At 46.1% G+C, this 21,016-nt stretch overlaps 2 protein-coding genes across 3 annotated transcripts; one reads left to right on the top strand and one right to left on the bottom strand.

The window, feature by feature from the left end:
- Positions 1-535: 535 nt before the first annotated feature.
- Positions 536-8,714, bottom strand: plekha3 (pleckstrin homology domain containing, family A (phosphoinositide binding specific) member 3). The gene is made up of 8 exons (XM_076971457.1): positions 8,327-8,714; positions 7,759-7,875; positions 7,485-7,640; positions 7,138-7,262; positions 4,402-4,572; positions 4,092-4,135; positions 1,871-1,980; positions 536-1,672 (listed from the first exon to the last, which is right to left on the bottom strand). The coding sequence occupies exons 1-8, from the start codon at positions 8,364-8,366 to the stop codon at positions 1,548-1,550; spliced, it is 888 nt and encodes a 295-aa protein (XP_076827572.1). The 5' UTR covers positions 8,367-8,714; the 3' UTR covers positions 536-1,547.
- Positions 8,715-20,671, top strand: rpgrb (retinitis pigmentosa GTPase regulator b). Of its 2 annotated transcripts, XM_076971338.1 has the most exons (17): positions 8,715-8,819; positions 9,265-9,390; positions 9,554-9,646; positions 10,189-10,251; positions 10,343-10,501; positions 10,786-10,935; positions 11,215-11,373; positions 11,556-11,711; positions 12,130-12,254; positions 12,396-12,581; positions 13,007-13,169; positions 13,292-13,398; positions 13,575-13,634; positions 17,327-17,506; positions 19,265-19,364; positions 19,541-19,632; positions 19,859-20,671. In XM_076971338.1, exons 1-17 carry the CDS (start codon positions 8,789-8,791, stop codon positions 20,057-20,059), a joined length of 2,151 nt encoding a protein of 716 aa, XP_076827453.1. In that variant the 5' UTR covers positions 8,715-8,788; the 3' UTR covers positions 20,060-20,671. The 2 variants fall into 2 exon arrangements, with proteins under 2 accessions (XP_076827453.1, XP_076827379.1); XM_076971264.1 differs by lacking the exons at positions 17,327-17,506; positions 19,265-19,364; positions 19,541-19,632; positions 19,859-20,671 and adding an exon at positions 13,902-17,318.
- The last annotated feature ends 345 nt before the right edge of the window (positions 20,672-21,016 follow it).

The raw sequence follows: 21,016 nt of genomic DNA, 5'->3' as shown, positions 1-21,016 counted from the left end.
CACGCACGCACGCACGCCCGCCCGCCCGCGCGCACGCGCACGCGCACACGCGCACACACACACACACACACACACACACACACACCTTATTCTGTTATTAACCTCAAACAATATCAAAATATCACCAAGTGCTTGTTATTTCTTCTCTGGTTACAAGTCATAGCTATCTGAGGCACCTGCCTGTCAGATCCTTTTAACTCAACAAATATATAAATGACATTACACAATGTCCCTTTCGTTTATTCTGTTTGTTACCACCTGTCACAGCCCTACTATTTCACTGAAGCATTAGAAGCAGTGGGTTGGTGCACATTGGTGCGTGCACACGAATGCAATTTCCTTCTTTTTATGTCATCGCACGTCTACTTTCAGACAATAAGGCCTCTCCTAGCGCTCCTTGAAAGGGCTTAGCGTCTCTAAAGTATCATCTACCTCACAAACACCGACAGAAAGACTCTGAACAGTAAGAGAGGCTCACTTTTACATATCAAAAAGAATAAATCGTTCAAACGTGACAGCAAAAACCAGCCTAAACTCAGGTGAAGAGCAGAAGAGTGTCTGAGCTCTTTATTTCAGTCCTGTCCTTTCGCAGTGTAATCCACTTCACCTCACCAGCTCCAGAACTGGGAAAGACCGATTCTTCAGCGCCGTAACCGAATGAGGCAGGCCAGGGGGCATGGCCGCTCTGCACGCCACAAAACATGATGATGTGGTAAATAGTCAAAGAAAAACTACTATTTGGTAGCTGGACTTGTGTAGTACGAAGTACAATCTTGGACAGTAATGATCTCAGCATCCCGCAGGGACAAAGCTAGATTTGGCAAACTGGCATGCGATACGCTACAGTCCCTTCTGTCTCTACTGTCACACACAACTGTCAACAGTAGTGGCACACATAAATAAAATAAAATAAAAACACAAAAACTATGCTATACTATATATGTCTATACATAAAAAAAAAAACATTTATCACTACATAAAAATCCTACATGCAAAGAATAAATTTTAAAGCCAAAGTCATTTACATGGAGGGATGTGACGTGAAATCTGGCAACTTATGAAAATAAATAAACGATGTTTTCATAATAAACTAATGAACACTGGCGTGAGGCAAGTGAAATACAAAGCAAGAAAGCGTCTGTTAGATTCCACACCCATACACACACACACACACACACACACACCAGCAACCACATACCAACACTTCTTCAACCACACAGCCTCCACCCACGCAACACCCCCCCCCCCCCCCCCCCACCACACACCCACAACACCTGGAGAATCCAGACTGAATGGCCATGAATCAGGAACATAACATTAACCTGAAAACATAACATTATTCTGGCCAGCAAAGAACAATCTGAAATACCTGTAAAAATACAAACATTCAAACTGGACATAGTTCTCCAACACTTCTCCTCATTATTAAAGTGCACCAAAATGCTTCATTTAGGAATCGAACACACTCCATACAGCGCCCCCTATGGGAAGCAGGGAGCAGGACGTGTCCGCTTGTGTCATGGGTCTGGAGCGCAGATCCACGGTGCTCAGAGCGACAGGTCCGACTCTGGAGTGTCCGTTTGCGCCGCAAAGCGAGAGGCCGCGCTGCTCTCCTCCGGGATGGCCGTGTTGGTGTCGCCGTTCACGCTTCCTTTGCCGAACAGTGGGAGACCTTGAGAGAGAGACCCTGCAGTGAGAAGAAGCCACCAGACCAGCCCCCCTGACAGGAACTCAAAATCAGCCTTCATTAACCACAACCTCCTCAGCCATTTTACTGTTTTAAACAGCATGGTTTTAAAAACTAAGCTCAACCACCTCCCCTTGGGTATGGTGTGTGTGTGTGTGTGTGTGTTTATGGGTTGTGACTCACGGTCCATCTCCTCTCCTCCTCCATCACTAAGAGTCTCCGTATCCGAGCATGTACGTATGCGTCTCTGGGACGTCCCGTGTACCATCACGCATGCTTTCGATGAACTCGACCTTGAGGGAAGAAGGCACAGTAACCACTAAACACATAGGCCCACTGTAACCACTAAACACAATAGGTCCACAGTAACCACTAAACACATAGGCCCACTGTAACCACTAAACACAATAGGTCCACAGTAACCACTAAACACATAGGCCCACTGTAACCACTAAACACAATAGGCCCACTGTAACCACTAAACACAATAGGTCCACAGTAACCACTAAACACATAGGCCCACTGTAACCACTAAACACATAGGCCCACAGTAACCACTAAACACATAGGCCCACTGTAACCACTAAACACAATAGGTCCACAGTAACCACTAAACACATAGGCCCACTGTAACCACTAAACACAATAGGTCCACAGTAACCACTAAACACATAGGCCCACTGTAACCACTAAACACATAGGCCCACAGTAACCACTAAACACATAGGCCCACAGTAACCACTAAACACAATAGGGCCACAGTAACCACTAAACACATAGGGCCACAGTAACCACTAAACACATAGGCCCACAGTAACCACTAAACACATAGGCCCACTGTAACCCCTAAACACATAGGCCCACTGTAACCCCTAAACACATAGGCCCACGGTAACCACTAAACACACAGGCCCACGGTAACCACTAAACACACAGGCCCACGGTAACCACTAAACACACAGGCCCACGGTAACCCCTAAACACACAGGCCCACGGTAACCACTAAACACACAGGCCCACGGTAACCACTAAACACACAGGCCCACGGTAACCCCTAAACACATATGCCCACGGTAACCCCTAAACACCTATGCCCACGGTAACCCCTAAACACATAGGCCCACGGTATCCCCTAAACACATAGGCCCACGGTATCCCCGAAACACATAGGCCCACTGTAACCCCGAAACACATAGGCCCACTGTAACCCCGAAACACATAGGCCCACTGTAACCCCGAAACACATAGGCCCACTGTAACCCCGAAACACATAGGCCCACTGTAACCCCGAAACACATAGGCCCACTGTAACCCCTAAACACATAGGCCCACTGTAACCCCTAAACACATAGGCCCACTGTAACCCCTAAACACATAGGCCCACTGTAACCCCTAAACACATAGGCCCACTGTAACCCCTAAACACATAGGCCCACTGTAACCCCTAAACACATAGGCCCACAGTAACCCCTAAACACATAGGCCCACAGTAACCCCTAAACACATAGGCCCACAGTAACCCCTAAACACATATGCCCACAGTAACCCCTAAACACATATGCCCACAGTAACCCCTAAACACATATAGGCCCACAGTAACCCCTAAACACATAGGCCCACAGTAACCCCTAAACACATAGGCCCACAATAACCCCTAAAACACATAGGCCCACAGTAACCCCTAAACACATTGGCCCACAGTAACCCCTAAACACATTGGCCCACAGTAACCCCTAAACACATTGGCCCACAGTAACCCCTAAACACATTGGCCTGTTGTAACTCCTAATATACACAGCCACACAGTAACCCATAAAACACACAACCCCACTGTAAGCCATAAAACACACAGACCCACGGTAACCCATAAAACACACAGACCCACAGTAACCCATAAAACACACAGGCCATCAGTAACCCATAAAACACACAGACTCACAGTAACCCATAAAACACACAGACCCACTGTAACCCATAAAACACACAGACCCACTGTAACCCATAAAACACACAGACCCACTGTAACCCATAAAACACACAGCCCATCAGTAACCCATAAAACACAGACTCACAGTAACCCATAAAACACACAGACCCACTGTAACCCATAAAACACACAGACTCACAGTAACCCATAAAACACACAGACCCACTGTAACCCATAAAACACACTGCCCATCAGTAACCCATAAAACACACAGACCCATAGTAACCTATAAAACACACAGACCCATGGTAACCCAAAAAACACACAGCCCATCAGTAACCCATAAAATACAGAGTTCCCAATAACCCATAAATCCCTAGAGTAAGCCGTAAAGCCCTACAGTAACCCATAAAACCCCATAGTAACCCATAAATTCCCACAGCCTCAGTAACCCACAGAAAAACAAGCAGACTGCACCTGTCACAACTGTAAGTCCCTGGATGGCTGACCGACCTTTTCATCTACAGGGTGATCAAGAACAGAAAACTCAAGTGAGTCTGTCTGGTCATCTGCAGTATTTACACTAATCATTATTATGATATTGTTGTATAATATGCTGAATATGCTGCAGGGTTGCCTGACAATTGAATAAAAATTTGAAGAAAATGTTTTTGACAACTGTCGCACATATTTGTATAACCGGATGTTTAGATTCATTTTGATATGTTGGATTTTCATAAAAGGCATAAAAAGGTTTGCGAGAGAAGACGTGTGATGCGGGCCTTACCCGGGCCGTTTGGACAGGGGAGGGCGAGACGGGGTACATGAGCGGGTCTGAAGGGCTCAGCTGCAGCATGTCCGTCTGGAACTTGGAGTTGGCGATTTTCATGCATTCCTCCAGCGTCTGAATGAAGGTATTACACGTCGCACTAAGCAGGGATGATGCCTCCTTCCTCGTCTGGGAACAAAATCATACCATCAGCAACAAGGGAGGATGGAAGAAAAACACTGTGGCGAGGGCTAAAGGCAGCCACGCCACCTGGGACCACCTGGACCCAGTCAGTGATAGTCTACCAGACGGTGTAAACTGTAATGTCTTCACAACGCTAGGATAATAAGTACTTCGCTGTTCTTGTCCACTGTGTGGCTTTTTCTCCCTCAGTGTGTTGAGTCTGATCTCTAAATGTGTCTGTGGTGGGAGCTCTATTGTGGAGTGCTGAGTCTGATCTCTGAATGTGTCTGTGGTGGGAGCTCTAGTGTGGAGTGCTGAATCTGATCTCTGAATGTGTCTGTGGTGGGAGCTCTAGTGTGGAGTGTTGAGTCTGATCTCTGAATGTGTCTGTGGTGGGAGCTCTAGTGTGGAGTGTTGAGTCTGATCTCTGAATGTGTCTGTGGTGGGAGCTCTAGTGTGGAGTGTTGAGTCTGATCTCTGAATGTGTCTGTGGCGGGAGCTCTATTGTGGAGTGCTGAGTCTGATCTCTGAATGTGTCTGTGGTGGGAGCTCTAGTGTGGAGTGCTGAGTCTGATCTCTGAATGTGTCTGTGGTGGGAGCTCTGTTGTGGAGTGCTGAGTCTGCTCTCTGAATGTGTCTGTGGTGGGAGCTCTAGTGTGGAGTGCTGAGTCTGATCTCTGAATGTGTCTGTGGTGGGAGCTCTAGTGTGGAGTGCTGAGTCTGATCTCTGAATGTGTCTGTGGTGGGAGCTCTTGTGGAGTGCTGAGTCTGATCTCTGAATGTGTCTGTGGCGGGAGCTCTAGTGTGGAGTGCTGAATCTGATCTCTGAATGTGTCTGTGGCGGGAGCTCTATTGTGGAGTGCTGAGTCTGATCTCTGAATGTGTCTGTGGTGGGAGCTCTAGTGTGGAGTGCTGAGTCTGATCTCTGAATGTGTCTGTGGCGGGAGCTCTATTGTGGAGTGCTGAGTCTGATCTCTGACTGTGTCTGTGGCGGGAGCTCTATTGTGGAGTGCTGAGTCTGATCTCTGAATGTGTCTGTGGTGGGAGCTCTAGTGTGGAGTGTTGAGTCGGATCTCTGAATGTGTCTGTGGTGGGAGCTCTAGTGTGGGGTGCCGAGTCTGATCTCTGAATGTGTCTGTGGTGAGAGCTCTAGTGTGGAGTGCTGAGTCTGATCTCTGAATGTGTCTGTGGCGGGAGCTCTATTGTGGAGTGTTGAGTCTGATCTCTGAATGTGTCTGTGGTGGGAGCTCTAGTGTGGAGTGTTGAGTCTGATCTCTGAATGTGTCTGTGGTGGGAGCTCTAGTGTGGAGTGCTGAGTCTGATCTCTGAATGTGTCTGTGGTGGGAGCTCTAGTGTGGAGTGCCGAGTCTGATCTCTGAATGTGTCTGTGGCGGGAGCTCTATTGTGGAGTGTTGAGTCTGATCTCTGACTGTGTCTGTGGCGGGAGCTCTATTGTGGAGTGCTGAGTCTGATCTCTGAATGTGTCTGTGGTGGGAGCTCTAGTGTGGAGTGCTGAGTCTGATCTCTGAATGTGTCTGTGGTGGGAGCTCTGTTGTGGAGTGCTGAGTCTGCTCTCTGAATGTGTCTGTGGTGGGAGCTCTAGTGTGGAGTGCTGAGTCTGATCTCTGAATGTGTCTGTGGTGGGAGCTCTAGTGTGGAGTGCTGAGTCTGATCTCTGAATGTGTCTGTGGTGGGAGCTCTTGTGGAGTGCTGAGTCTGATCTCTGAATGTGTCTGTGGCGGGAGCTCTAGTGTGGAGTGCTGAATCTGATCTCTGAATGTGTCTGTGGCGGGAGCTCTATTGTGGAGTGCTGAGTCTGATCTCTGAATGTGTCTGTGGTGGGAGCTCTAGTGTGGAGTGCTGAGTCTGATCTCTGAATGTGTCTGTGGCGGGAGCTCTATTGTGGAGTGCTGAGTCTGATCTCTGACTGTGTCTGTGGCGGGAGCTCTATTGTGGAGTGCTGAGTCTGATCTCTGAATGTGTCTGTGGCGGGAGCTCTAGTGTGGAGTGTTGAGTCGGATCTCTGAATGTGTCTGTGGTGGGAGCTCTAGTGTGGGGTGCCGAGTCTGATCTCTGAATGTGTCTGTGGTGAGAGCTCTAGTGTGGAGTGCTGAGTCTGATCTCTGAATGTGTCTGTGGCGGGAGCTCTATTGTGGAGTGTTGAGTCTGATCTCTGAATGTGTCTGTGGTGGGAGCTCTAGTGTGGAGTGTTGAGTCTGATCTCTGAATGTGTCTGTGGTGGGAGCTCTAGTGTGGAGTGCTGAGTCTGATCTCTGAATGTGTCTGTGGTGGGAGCTCTAGTGTGGAGTGCCGAGTCTGATCTCTGAATGTGTCTGTGGCGGGAGCTCTATTGTGGAGTGTTGAGTCTGATCTCTGAATGTGTCTGTGGTGGGAGCTCTATTGTGGAGTGTTGAGTCTGATCTCTGAATGTGTCTGTGGTGGGAGCTCTAGTGTGGAGTGTTGAGTCTGATCTCTAAATGTGTCTGTGGTGGGAGCTCTAGTGTGGAGTGTTGAGTCTGATCTCTCAATGTGTCTGTGGTGGGAGCTCTAGTGTGGAGTGTTGACTCTAACCTCTGAATGCTCTTCCTCCTGTTCCACAGACTCCTGAATGGTGTGGACCTGTTGCATTAATAAGTCACAGTACAGTCGCAATTCCGACATCTTGGTTTTCAACGACTCCTTGGTCTCAGTTAATTCTGCAAGAGAAAATCTCACATTTAAAATCTAAATTGATTTATATTTCAATAAAATATTTAGGAGTGGAGACACAAACACACAACACCGTGGACTGGCTGACACAGTAAAAAGGCCTCCACGTGTTTGTAATGCAGTGGGACTTCTGTAGACAGGATAAAAAAAGGGCCTCTGTGTGTGTCGCAGCTGTAGCACTGCAGCCAGAGGAGAAGAGAACATCCCACCTCTCTCTTTCTTCGTTCTTGTGTCGATGAGTCCTGCTTTCGAGCTGCCCAGTGCCACCAGCCACTTCTGCCTCTCAGCAGCGTTCACAGTTCTCACGTAAAAGTGTTGCTCTCCTGGTATGATCAGCTCCAGTCTGGTGTTATCGCTCGGATGGACTGATTTAAGACGACGGAGACAGTGAGGAGAAAAAGAACAATAGAATTAGGCCAGCTTCTCAGTGTTGCTAATTTGCAGCTCTACAACACGTGCGCGTTTGTGAGTTCTGGACGTTACCTTTAATTTCACACACCGACATCTTTATGCTGCCCTTGCTTCCTTTGCACACATCATCTTGGGAGTCGTAATATGAAATGATTCCATTGTTGAGCACAAACCACCGCGGCTGCCAACCTAAGCCCACACACACACACACACACAACACAGGGCACAACACTCCCATTCAGCTCTGGCAATCCAAATGGCAATTACGCACATTTATCAATTCTCAGTTGCCATTCATCTATATGACGACTGACAATAAATACATACGTATAGAGAGAGGCGACCAATTTATACAGACAGTGACTGACTGGCAGTGCAGACAGTGAAAGGGACTACATCTTAACTTCACAACACAGCCTATTACAGCAGGAAACCCCAAGTGCTGCGATCATATGACATCTAAACGTGTCAGCAGATCCACAGAGGGAAAGTTTTGTCCCACCACATCTCCAGCTGTCGTCGCAAAAAACTTTTAGCTGCATGAAAGTTTGTAAGCCTACAGGCGTCGTGTTCAGTACTTGATCAGATGTGGCTGACAGCGTTTAACAGCAATTAATAAGAGTGATCGGGTCACTATTACCTGTCATGTAATTTGTCCACTTATAAAGCACTCCTTCCATATTTGTTTGGGAAGAAACGAGACTTCAAATGTCGGTGGCGACGGTTAATCGGGTGGCTGCAGCCCTAATGTCACTGTTAATGTGGACACTGGTCCCTCCTTCACCGTCTTCACACCTGCTGGGCTCGCTGGGTCTCCGAACCGTCCGCAAAAACTTCAGCTGCGTTTCATCTCGACCCAAAAGGAGAACAAGAAGGCGCGTTAGGTAAGCGAACGCATTCAGACGTTACATGGCGGGTTCGCCGAGTTAAACGACCCGCACGTAACGAGAGCCGCCTGCGGTTCCGGAGAGAAGGACGCGGTTCCGAAGGAGGGATCCTTCCATTTCCGAGTAAACATCGGTGAACCGGAAGTGACGTTTATTTTCGCCCCAGCGTAAGAGACGCTAACGGGCTAACGGCTGAGCCGCTTAGTCGCGTAGACATGGCCGGAGAGAGCGAGGATGATATACCGGGTAGGATGTGTTCGTGTCACTTTATCACTGCTTTACTTTAAGTATCAGTCTGCCTTGCTACTTAAGGGGCCCACATTCTCACTTGGCACATTTGAAGCCAATAAGACTGAGCTTGAACGGGGGTAACTCCGCTTTGCTTGGTGAATAAAGCTGATGGGCGCCGTAAGAGTTTTTAATGTATCGCGAAACCCGTATGACGTATTAGGAACGACGAGGATCGCGCGCCACTTGCGTAAAGTTGTGCGCTATAAGTAACGATAAAGTGACGCAATATCGAGTAGATGAGAAGTAGTTGTTGTTAGGGGCAACGATGCCATGTGGTCACGCCCCTCTCTCTCTCTCTCTCTCACACACACACACACACACACACACACACACACACACACACACACACACACACACACACAACTTCTCTGAAATACTTTCATTTATTTCTTTATTTAAGAATCTGGGGCAGTCTTTACTTTTGGCAAAAGTAAATTTGCAGACAATATCCCCAGTAAATTCTGGTTGAAGAATGACGTCCCTTTGACTGTAGCGTGTGGAGATGAACACACAGCACTAATTACAGGTATGGTCTTAAAGCCACGTGTCATGCTGTCAACGGATGTGGCTGTACTTGATTATTTAAATACAAATAATGTAACAATAATGTAATAATATTAAATATAATAATATAAATGCACTTTTCTATATTTGTCTGTAATCACATTTTTTCCCCTTTCTCAATGCAGAGAATGGAAAGTTATTCATGTTTGGCAGTAATAACTGGGGGCAGCTTGGCTTGGGATCAAAGAACAGTGTGAATAAACCTACCTGTGTGAAAGGTATGCCAGTCTTTTATTTACTTATTTGTTTTTATGTCTTTGGAAAAGGTATACAAAACAGTTTTGCCGTCACAAGTATGCAATGTACGGTATACAATACATGAATAGTTCACATGTATACAATAAACAATACATAAAAAATTCACATGTATACAACACACAATACATGCCTAACCTAAAAGTATACAACATGAATAAAAAATTTTGAGTTCTACAGTTTCCATAATTGTTGTTTTATAGAAAGAAATAGAAGCAAGAGATTTCTTTCCATTCCATCCCAATCTGGTGTAGACCATAATCTTTTTTTCAAGCTAGGGCTCTGGAGAAATGCTAGCTGAGATAGTGCTAGCATGCACTGTGTGTCTTGAGGAACATCCTGTTTCTTTAGTTTGGCTGCTAAGATTTTAATGAATTGCAAGATTTTAATGATTTTAATAAATTGCAGAATTGTACACTTTCTTCCATCACTTGTATGGCACATATGGTCTGGCCGACATGGTCACCATGTCTTTTGGAACTAACATGCCTCTTTATTTTCTCAGCCCTGAAGTCTGAAAAAGTAATGCTTGTTGCGTGTGGAAGAACTCATACGCTTGTTTACACATGTAAGTACTTTAACCTCTGCCTCCCCCGATACAGCAAGATACTGTGGGGGGGTGTCAAGTGGCCTGAGAGCGATCTCGTGTGTGTCTGCAGCGTGCGGGAACTTGTACGGGGCCGGGGGGAATAACGATGGCCAGCTTGGTCTCGGAGACTGCGAGGAAAGGACTTCATTCCAGCTGATTGACTTCTTCACTAAAAAAGGACCGATAAAAATGCTCTCGGCAGGCTCCAACACGTCTGCCGCTCTCCTGCGTAAGAGTGCCTCGTAATTAAAGTTTCCCGACTGTTGTAGTGATGTCAAAAGATCTTTTGCTGTAATGGGATTAAATAGACGCCTCTCCATTTGAAGCCATTGCGTGATCATGAAGCAGTTGAAGCAAGTGAGACACTGTAATGCATCTTTAGTCACAAAAACTCAGTTTTTGTTGGAGATTTTGTCATTGTAATAACATGAGGGACAAGGGAGGACCGTGAGCTTGCTGGGGTTTCGGTGCTGATGGCGTTCCCTCAATCAAATGTGTGCACTGTGCTCTCAGAGGACGGGAGGCTGTTTATGTGGGGTGACAACTCGGAAGGCCAGATTGGTTTGGGGGAGGAGGACTGTGCTTGGACACCGCAGGAGCTGCCTGCACAGAACCGAGTGAACTGGGTTTCCTGTGGCTACTACCACTCTGCATTTGTCACTGGTAATAACAGTCACACTACATACTGAGATAGAGAGCTATGAGAGACAGTTAGTGCTCTATGTTAAGGTTGCACAAAGACAGAAGACTTGTTTGAGAAATCAGAAATGTCTTGTGAGAACATGACAGTAGCAGTCATGTCTCTGCTCCATAGAGCTTCAGCTGTTGCTAACACTGCTGCTAGCCGCATTTAGCAGCATAATGACGTGGCGTAGGTGCACATTGTAACACACGGCATGTTGTTAAGCGGCAGGTGTGAGCTGTGCGTCGTGTGTGTTCCAGTGGACGGTGCTTTGTTTACGTTTGGAGAGAAGGACAGCGGGAAGCTGGGGCTGTCTGCAGAGCAGCTGACCAATCACAGAGTGCCTCAGCAGGTGGCGGGCATGTCTGAACACGTTCTGCAGGTGGCCTGTGGAGGTGGCCACACGGTGGTGCTCACAGGTATGATGTCTCTCTCTCTCTCTCTCTCTTTCTCTCTCTCTTCTTTTTTTACTCCTACTCACTCTCTCTCTGTGCTTCCATGCTTCAGACATATGTTTGAAATTTTCTTCTCTGGAAAGATTGTTGTCTGGCTGATATATTTGTGTGTGTGTGCTTGTGTGTGCGTGTGGGATCTGACTCAGATGATTGCCTGTACACATTTGGTCTGGGTCAGTATGGCCAGCTGGGTCATGGAACGTTTATCTTCGAGTCGCGATCACCCAGACTGGTGGAACACTTCAGTAAGGGCAGAGTGAAGCACATCGTGTGTGGAGAGAACCATACAGCCGTGGTCACAGGTACTGCATGGATCACCTTCCTGTGCCTGTCAGTGTTCTCCCTGCCTGCACTTACATATTCATCTAATAATAATAATAATAAACTAGAAAGGCGAAGTTGAACAAAATATGTTGTTTTGACAAAGCAGATAGAAATCAATAAAATAATGTTTGGCTGTTTTAACACTGATAACCCAGTAAATTCTGTTAAGATGTGTTAAATGATATTTATACAAAAAAATTACATCTTGTAATACAGTTGAAATGCTTAAATTGTTGCACATGCGATTGTTTTTATCGTTCCACATGTGCGTTCATTGATCAAGTGTTCATTGATAAGCATGTGCGGGCAGTCTTTGGGTTGCCGTTCTCTTCAATTGTGCATCATCTGTGGGATGTTGGAACTCCTTTTTCCTTATTCCAGTTTGTTTGCTTTTAGAGAGTGGCCTTCTGTACACGTTTGGTGATGGCCGGCATGGGAAACTGGGTCTTGGAGAGGAGAACTTCACCAACCAGTTCCAGCCAACGCTCTGCCCACGCCTCCTCATCTACCATGTGCAGTCTGTGTGTATCTTGTACTCCAAACCCTGCCATCTTAATTACACATCGACCCGCTGCGCTTGCCCCCTACAGCTGTCATTGGGATGTGTGTGTGTGTGTGTGTGTGTGTGTGTGTGCGTGTGTGCGTGCGTTCTTCCATGCCAGGTCACATGTGGTGGATGTCACATGGTGGTACTGGCCAAACCTAGAGTTGAAGGGTCAAATGACATCATCCTGGAAGAGGGAGACATCAGAGAGAACTACATGGAGACCGCCCGCCCGTTCGGGGAGACAGGAGGCCCACTCACCCTGAGCAGGAGTCTCTCAGCACGGGTTCGGCGCCGGGAGAGGGTGGGTCAGCACTCCCTGGACTGGAGCTACAGCCACAAAACACACACCTGCCTCGCTCCAAGTCACATGTTCCTTTCCAGAACCCTTTAGCATGGATAATTAAGCACGACTAATTATGATTATAGCACCACTAACTACAAATGAATGCTTGTCAGTGGGGAGCAATTAGCATGGTCTCTTGTGTATAATGCTAATCTCCTCACTAGTGACTAGTATGGCTGTGTGAAGTCTCCTTTGGTACTAAATGTCTTGAATCTAGAAATCCATTGTTCCTCTCTGAAAGACTTTAAACATGCTTTCAGTGTTTTTTAAAATCTCCACATAGGACATTTTTCATGTTTCTTCCTGTCGTCACATGAACCACAGGGTGCAGTGCAACACTGTCAGACTGGAGCTCACAGAGAGGCTGTTTGCTGCTTTTTTAGGAGTGTTCTGAGCAGTTTGGGATGATGTTCCAGACTCTTCCACCTCTAAGTTCTGGTTACCTCCGTGAGTCTCTGCCTGTATCCAGCCATACCCTGCCCCCACGCTTGCAAAGCAAGAGGGCCCCTAGTGGTCTGGAGGAGAATGGCTTTACCAACCGCAGAGGTAACGATCTCCTCAGGCATGGAGATTGGTGATGAAGCATCTTGTCTCATGTTTTACATTTGGCATACAAATAATTTTCTTAATTACTACTGATTTGTTTGTTGCTATATTGGTTTTCACAGACATGATGATAAAAGATAAAGTTGATGGGAAAAGTGTTCCTGATGAAAACAGTGGAGACAGTGAAAGTGTCAAGGGTTTGGGAGAAACAACTGACCTGTTGAATTTGGTAAGTACGCAAAGCATGTCTTGTCTGATTTATAATTAACTTCTTAACAACCAACCTAACTCTGCATGAAATAACTGGACTTGTATTGGACTTTTGTTTCCCTCATTCTAAGAAATGCAGAACTGCACAACACGGTGGTGTTCATGTTTAGGGCCTGTTTCTATCTGTCCTGACAGACTCATGTAATGAAGGTGGATCCTGGCGACAAGACTCTTACGTTGTCCCCTGTTCATAAGGTAAGCCGGGGCTCACACCGGTGGGTCTTAAAGGGAAGCGGTCCGTCAGGGGTCGTCATTCTCCACCTCTGCTCTGCTATGGATCTCTGGGTGTCGTTCTCTGCCATTGACTGCACTTTTCTCTCATTTGATTTTCCTTGTTCAGTTCATTCTACACTCGTTCATACTGCATCGCATGCTCATTCGCTTCTCTCTCTCTGTCTTTCTCTCCTTCCCAATGCTTCCTCTTTTTGTCTTCTGCTTCTGGTGGGGTTGGGGTTTGGACAGAAGACGGTTAAGGTGGTCAAAAGACACGGTAAAGTGGTGGGACAGCCTACCCCAGGCCCTGCCTGCTCTGATTGGCAGGCAGGGCGTATCTCTTCCAAGGCCCCGCCCTCTCAGGGTGGAGCCTGTGAGAAGAGGAAGGCTCTCATAACCCTGAAGGAAGACAAGCCTGCAAAACCCAAAACAGTGAACAGTAGTGGTAGTGAAAGAGGAACCCAGATGCCAGGCATGACTGATTTTAGCAGAGCTGGATCTACACCACCCTCACATGTCCATGCAGCCAGGCCAAGCCAGCTGATGACAGATAACTGGAGCAAACCTCAATCAGACATTATAGAGCAAAGGAGGAAGTCCCAGCTGATCCAAGAAGATCTAAGTGAGTCTGGAACTACACCTAAAGCTTGTTCAGGTCAGCAAAGAGACAGAGAAGAAAAAGAAAACCTGGTGATGAGAAAGGCTGAGGGAAACCATCTCAAACAGGCTTCAGTTAAAAGCAAAGTGCTTGGAGGTAAGCAGACACCTTTAGAGATCCCTGCTAAAGCCACACATATGAAGCACACTCCTGTTCATTCTGAGAGCAATGTGAAAAAGCAAAGAAGGCTTGTAGAGGTGCAGAGCCAATCACATCACAGCACCGCCGAACCACACACACAGTCGAGGTCAGGGCATGGTAAAAAAGGGAGGGATGTTCGCATTAGGAGCAGAGAGGTTGCAGAAGTTCACACTCCTTCCAAGGAGACCACGTCTACAGTACCTGCGTCAAATCCAGTGTTTTCTGAGGCCAACACGAGAAAACAAAAGACACCAAGAGCTCCATCCAATGTTCGTCTCACTGATCCTGGGTCAGGGGAGAATACAGCGGACCGGGCAATATCTGGATCAGGAGCCCAGAATAGTCTTCTGGGGGTATCCTCACTAACCGGAGAACTGGAGAACCCTGTGTGTCTGCTGACGGAGGCGACCACTCGCCATTTTCTGGCCCAGGCTGGTAGCTCCTCCAACATGGCTCCACACGCGAGGCCCAGCAGGCCGAGCCCAAACACGCCCGGTGGACGGACTCTCTCAGACGCCTCCTCCATCAGCGATGAGCCAAGACACAGGAAGGCTGTTCCCGTCGTACTAGAACCCGGCGGGTCAGACAAGGACGGGGAGAGGAACACCTCTCAGTACCAGTCGGGAATGGACTCTAGCTCTAACTTCTCAGAGAAGGGTGGGCACGGCAGGAAGGACGCAGGAGAGGAGAGGGGGGAGGAGTCAGATCAGTCTTCACAGGAAGAGGTGGAGCAAGAGGAGAGTAGAGGGATGACTGGAAGTGAAGGATTGATGAGAGGAGCAGAGGGGAGCAGCAGTACGGGTGGAGAGGGAGAGGGAGAGGGAGAGGGGGAGGGTCTGTCGAGTCAAGAGGAGCTGAGTGAGGGAGAAGAGGAGAGAAGTAAAACTGAGACTGAGGAGGAAGATGAGGAAGAGGATGGGAGCAGGGACAGAGGTGGAAAAGACATGAGTGACACAAGTGGAGAATATGAGGACGAGGAGGAATCAGAGGAAGAAAGCAGAAGGAGTGATGTAGAGGAAGGAGAGAGTGTCAAAGAGTCTGACACAGAGATGGACAGCAAGAGCAGCCAGTCAGGTGAAGCAGAGTCAGAGGAGGAGGAGTCAGAGGAGGAGGAGTCAGAGGAGGAGGAGTCAGAGGAGGAAGAGTCAGAGGAGGAGGAGTCAGAGGAAAGTAGTGAATCTGAAGATAGCAGTGAGGTGGAGAGTGGTGAGGAAGAGGAGGAGAGTGGGGAGGAAGAGGTGTCAGAGGAAGAAGATGATGAAACCGAGGATGAGGAGGAGGGGAGTGAAGGTTCAAGTGACAAAGAGGAGGATGAGGGCAATTCAGCAGAGGAGGAGGAGGAGGAGGAGGAAAGTAGAGGTTGTGATGAGGAGTCTGGGCAGGAGGAAGATGAAGAAAGCAAAGAAGAAGAGGAAGAAGAAGAGGAAGAGCATGAACAGGATAAAGAGGAAGAAGAGGAAGATGAACAGAGTAGTGGCGATAATGAAGCAGAAGAAGCAGAGGAAGAGGAGGAAGAAGAAGAGTGTAAAAAGAAACGAAGACAGAATGGAAGGATGGCTTCATCATCCATACGGAGAAGAGAAGGCCAAAGGGCAGGCAGACACAGACAGGGTTCAGCTAGAAAAGGCCAGTCTCACTCCAAATCCCAGAAGCCTCGGCAGTTCTGGGACGACGTTCTACCTCATTACCTCAACTTAAAATGACCACAAACTCAGCCTCACCGTGCCTTCCTCCTAGTGTCCTTGTGTACGTATTTCTCCACTTTTCATCGAAGGCCATTTTCATCACTCTCATTTTAAAATTGAAATCATTCTTATTGCTTTGAATATTTTATACGATAGTTAAAGCTTTTGGAAAACCTCTCCTTCCTTATTTTCATGAGTGTCTTTGGAAGCACCTCAGGACCTACAACATATATAAAAAATAAACAAGTCTTTTTGCATGTCTCGTTTTGTTTCAATAATAAAATAATCTTTCTGCATGTCTCGTTTTTGTTTAAATAATACATTTATCTTTCTGCATGTCTCGTTTTTATTTAAATAACAAACAAGTATTTGTCCATGTAGTTTTACAGTGTTAACCACCATCATTATTACAGCATAAATGTTAGCCTTGGTTTTTTATAGACCAAGTGGCATTAAAAATCTATTAACATCCTACAGTATGAATAACCCCATCTGTCTCATTATCTATTTTATTCATCCCATTATTGCCATGAGAATATTCCAGTTGTTGCATATAGTTATTGTTTGGTATCTTTCCCCATTTTAAATTTTGTTTCTATATGTCTTTCTGTTTAATTAGTAAGTGCTAAAGCCTTTCACACACCTTCTTAAAGTAATAAATTCAATTTATGGCATACAGGTATGACAAACATTTCTATGTCGTCTTACTGTAGTGTATCGATTTTACAGATTTAATCGTTACATTTATATATCATCACAGCATAACATTACAATATACACATAGATCATTAAATAAGAAAAACAGATGCACTGAGGTATAGGTGATCTTTTTTCATGGTCCACTGCAGCAGTATTTGCATATTTATGGGTCTGAATATTCAGAAATGTTAATGAGGAGGTGAAGTGGATTGCATTTGCGCTGGCCAGGTGAGAATATGCCCACCTTTGGTGGACAAGCTAATTTGGTTACATGTGTTGTCAGTCCTCTATGCACCTTGTATTGTGTGTGTGTGTGTGTGTGTATAAGAATTCTAAGATGCAAGTTGCAAAGTAACAATCCCCACGTAGATCCTCTTTGCTTCTTTATTCCTTATGTGTACATTTGTACAGTTTTTCCTTGGTTATATGCAACAAACATCAATTGGTATATTTAAACAAACACTAATATCAATCTCTTAAATCTTGGGCAGAACTATAGTCAAAAAACCACGGACCTTGGCGAAGAGACAAATGGAGAAGAAGATCAGACAGAAGAGGAAGATGATGATGACGATGATGATGAAGATGAAGGGGAAGAGGATAACATACAAAAAGAGCCATTGGAAAATACGGAACAGCAAGAGACGAACACAGTTCAGCTCAGAACGCAGGCAGGACTGCCCTCTATAAACACACACTCACAGGAGTACCCTCTATAAACACACACACACACACACACAGGGGTGCCCTCTATAAACACACACACACACACAGGAGTACCCTCTATAAACACACACACACACACAGGAGTACCCTCTATAAACACACACACACACACACACAGGGGTGCCCTCTATAAACACACACACACAGGAGTGCCCTCTATAAACACACATACACAGGAGTGCCCTCTATAAACACACACGCAGTGGTGCCCTCTATAAACACACACACACACCAGGGTGCCCTTTATATACACACACACAGGGGGTACCCTCTATAAACACACACAGGGGTGCCTTCTATATACACACACACACAGGGTGTACCCTCTATAAACACACACACACGGGTACCCTCTATAAACACATACACAGGAGTGCCCTCTATAAACACACACACAGGGGTGCCCTCTATAAACATACACAGGGTACCCTCTAAACACACACACAGGGGTACCCTCTATAAACACACACACAGGGGTGCGCTCTATAAACACACACACAGAGGTACCCTCTATAAACACACACACACAGGGGTACCCTCTATAAACACACACACAGTGGTGCCCTCTATAAACACACACACACAGGGGTACCCTCTATAAACACACACACAGGGGTGCCCTCTATAAATACTCACACATGGGTACCCTCTATAAACACACACACACAGGGGTGCCCTCTATAAATACACACACACAGGGGTACCCTCTATAAACACATAGTGAGGGATACCCTCTATAAACACACACACAGGGGTACCCTGTATAAACACACACACAGGGTACCCTCTATAAACACACACACACAGGGGTACCCTCTATAAACACACACAGGGGTACCCTCTATAAACACACACACACAGGGGTACCCTCTATAAACACACACACACGGGTACCCTCTATAAACACATACACAGGAGTGCCCTCTATAAACACACACACAGGGGTGCCCTCTATAAACATACACAGGGTACCCTCTAAACACACACACAGGGGTACCCTCTATAAACACACACACAGGGGTGCGCTCTATAAACACACACACAGAGGTACCCTCTATAAACACACACACACAGGGGTACCCTCTATAAACACACACACAGTGGTGCCCTCTATAAACACACACACACAGGGGTACCCTCTATAAACACACACACAGGGGTGCCCTCTATAAATACTCACACAGGGGTACCCTCTATAAACACACACACACAGGGGTGCCCTCTATAAATACACACACACAGGGGTACCCTCTATAAACACATAGTGAGGGATACCCTCTATAAACACACACACAGGGGTACCCTGTATAAACACACACACAGGGTACCCTCTATAAACACACACACACAGGGGTACCCTCTATAAACACACACAGGGGTACCCTCTATAAACACACACACACAGGGGTACCCTCTATAAACACACACACAGGGGTGCCCTCTATAAACACACACACAGGGATACCCTCTATAAACACACACACACAGGGGTACCCTCTATAAACACACACACAGGGGTACCCTCTATAAACACACACACACAGGGGTACCCTCTATAAACACACACACAGGGGTACCCTCTATAAACACACAGAGAGGAGTATGCTCTATAAAGGCACAGAGAGGGGTGCCACAGTGATATTGTTAGCATGATATTTAGAAACAAATTAACATACCAACCAGCAGTGTTCTGTTTCATGCAGGAAGATGAAGAAGGAGGTGTTGAGGAAGGTGTCTCAGAGGGAAGTGTTCCTGATGGACCAGTGAAGAGACATGGTGAAGAACCACTGCAGGCCTTGACAGGTGCCAATCATCCTGCTTTCTGCATCATTTCACTGTGTACTTGAACTACAATGCATGTCTTGTTGCTGTTTGTGGGAAATAACCATTTTGAGCTATTATTTTAATCATATTCATGTTTCATGTGTGGTCTTGAACAGTGAAGATGACTTTGTAATCTGTTGATTCTCAAATTAAAGAGGCATCCCATCCAGTTATAGAGGAAAAGTCACAATTCCAGACTGAAACGAAACAAGAGAAAAAGAGAGGCTTTTTTGGGTCAAACAACAAGGTATTCAAATCTGTCCAAAATACGCATGCTTCTGTTGGGTTATACTAGATTTCGTGTTTTAAAATAACATGGAAGCTATCTAAATTACAACTAAATTATGAGTATTCTTAATTTATTATTTCTACCAATGTAATTATTATTATTATATAAATCGATTTCTTAATTTCGTAACTTTATAAAAATCGGTTAAGGCAACACTTCTGCTGGTGTTCTTGTGTCATTTTAGATCTCTGTGTTCAAGCGAAGGACTTCGACCAGAGTCAGTCAGGAGGAGGAGAAAGCAGAGGTCCCACATGAGAGCACCACAGTGTCCAGCGAGGCCGTCAGCAGCAGCTCACACAGCAGAGGCCCGGAGAAGAACTCCAGCATGGGCTCTGGGAGTCCCCGGCCCCCCCGGTCCAGCTCGGCCACGTGCGCTCTGCTCTAACGCTTCCTGGCTCTCCTCCCAGGACTTGACACCTTGCAGAGTTCTGGAGTTCCCTTCTTGGACCCAGCTCAGGTGCTCAGGGGTGATACGGTGTAGGGTTTCCCTGCTCTAACACGCCCTGTTTTGACAGACACTGGGTCAGGGGACACGCTTATATACCAAAATCCTAACCTTCACTATGCTAAGGTACACAGAAAAACTGGTCTCAAAATAGCAGCTTCTAGCAACAGTGTTTGGAAACCTGCATTAGCAATGACAGCCATTAAGTGCCTTGTAAAATGTCTACAGAACAAGTGAGATTCAACTCAGTTTGGGATAATTATCCTGAAGCACTGTGGGAAGCCATATGAATTTTGATACGTCAGTTTTTGGTAATTTTGTTTTTGTTATAATATGCAGTTGATTTATGTAGTGTATTCATGTGTGTGACATGTATCATATATGTAAAGAATTTTTACTTATTTATTTATTCCTCCTTGTTCAGATTTTTCTTCTGCACTCTGGCACTTTTTGGTCAATATTGTTAGTGACATTCTTATATTGTTATATTCTTACATGTTGTATTGAATGTATAATCATTAAAATGCACTCTGCGTGTCCTGTAAGATGGTTCTTTGCCTCCAACCATGTGTTTATTGTACTGTTCAGCCAGCAAACTCTAGAGCACACCTACTAGTGCTACTAGTAGTTCAACATGGTTTATGTGTATGCTAACCAAATTTAACTAAATCATGCGTTAATAAGCCATTAAGCTATTACGTATAGATTTGAGTTTGATTATTAAGATTTTAATTGACACTACACTTGAGACTGCACAATCAGCAAATTCCTGCTTGCATCCAGAGTGGACATAACAGAAGTCTAATCTAAGTGATGGACAGTGTATGATAAGGGGCTTGTCGTGGCTTTTTATTTTAACCACGTGTCGCAGCCAGAATTTTCTGGGTCATGGTGTTG

Source organism: Brachyhypopomus gauderio, chromosome 1 (assembly GCF_052324685.1).
Source record: "Brachyhypopomus gauderio isolate BG-103 chromosome 1, BGAUD_0.2, whole genome shotgun sequence".
NCBI lineage: Eukaryota > Metazoa > Chordata > Actinopteri > Gymnotiformes > Hypopomidae > Brachyhypopomus > Brachyhypopomus gauderio.
This window is presented reverse-complemented; position numbering and strand designations above follow the sequence as displayed.

What these genes read in the sequence shown, in the direction of transcription:
- plekha3 (XM_076971457.1), bottom strand. Translation starts at nt 8,366, where the DNA reads ATGGAAGGAGTGCTTTATAAGTGGACAAATTACATGACAG. An exon ending in GTCGGTGTGTGAAATTAAAG is followed by an intron (nt 7,641 to 7,758) that starts GTAACGTCCAGA and finishes GTCTTAAATCAG; the next exon opens with TCCATCCGAGCGATAACACC. An exon ending in GGGACTTACAGTTGTGACAG is followed by an intron (nt 1,981 to 4,091) that starts GTGCAGTCTGCT and finishes TCTTCCCTCAAG; the next exon opens with GTCGAGTTCATCGAAAGCAT.
- rpgrb (XM_076971264.1), top strand. Translation starts at nt 8,789, where the DNA reads ATGGCCGGAGAGAGCGAGGATGATATACCGG. An exon ending in GAGCGAGGATGATATACCGG is followed by an intron (nt 8,820 to 9,264) that starts GTAGGATGTGTT and finishes TCTTTATTTAAG; the next exon opens with AATCTGGGGCAGTCTTTACT. An exon ending in GGGTTCGGCGCCGGGAGAGG is followed by an intron (nt 12,582 to 13,006) that starts GTGGGTCAGCAC and finishes CTGCTTTTTTAG; the next exon opens with GAGTGTTCTGAGCAGTTTGG.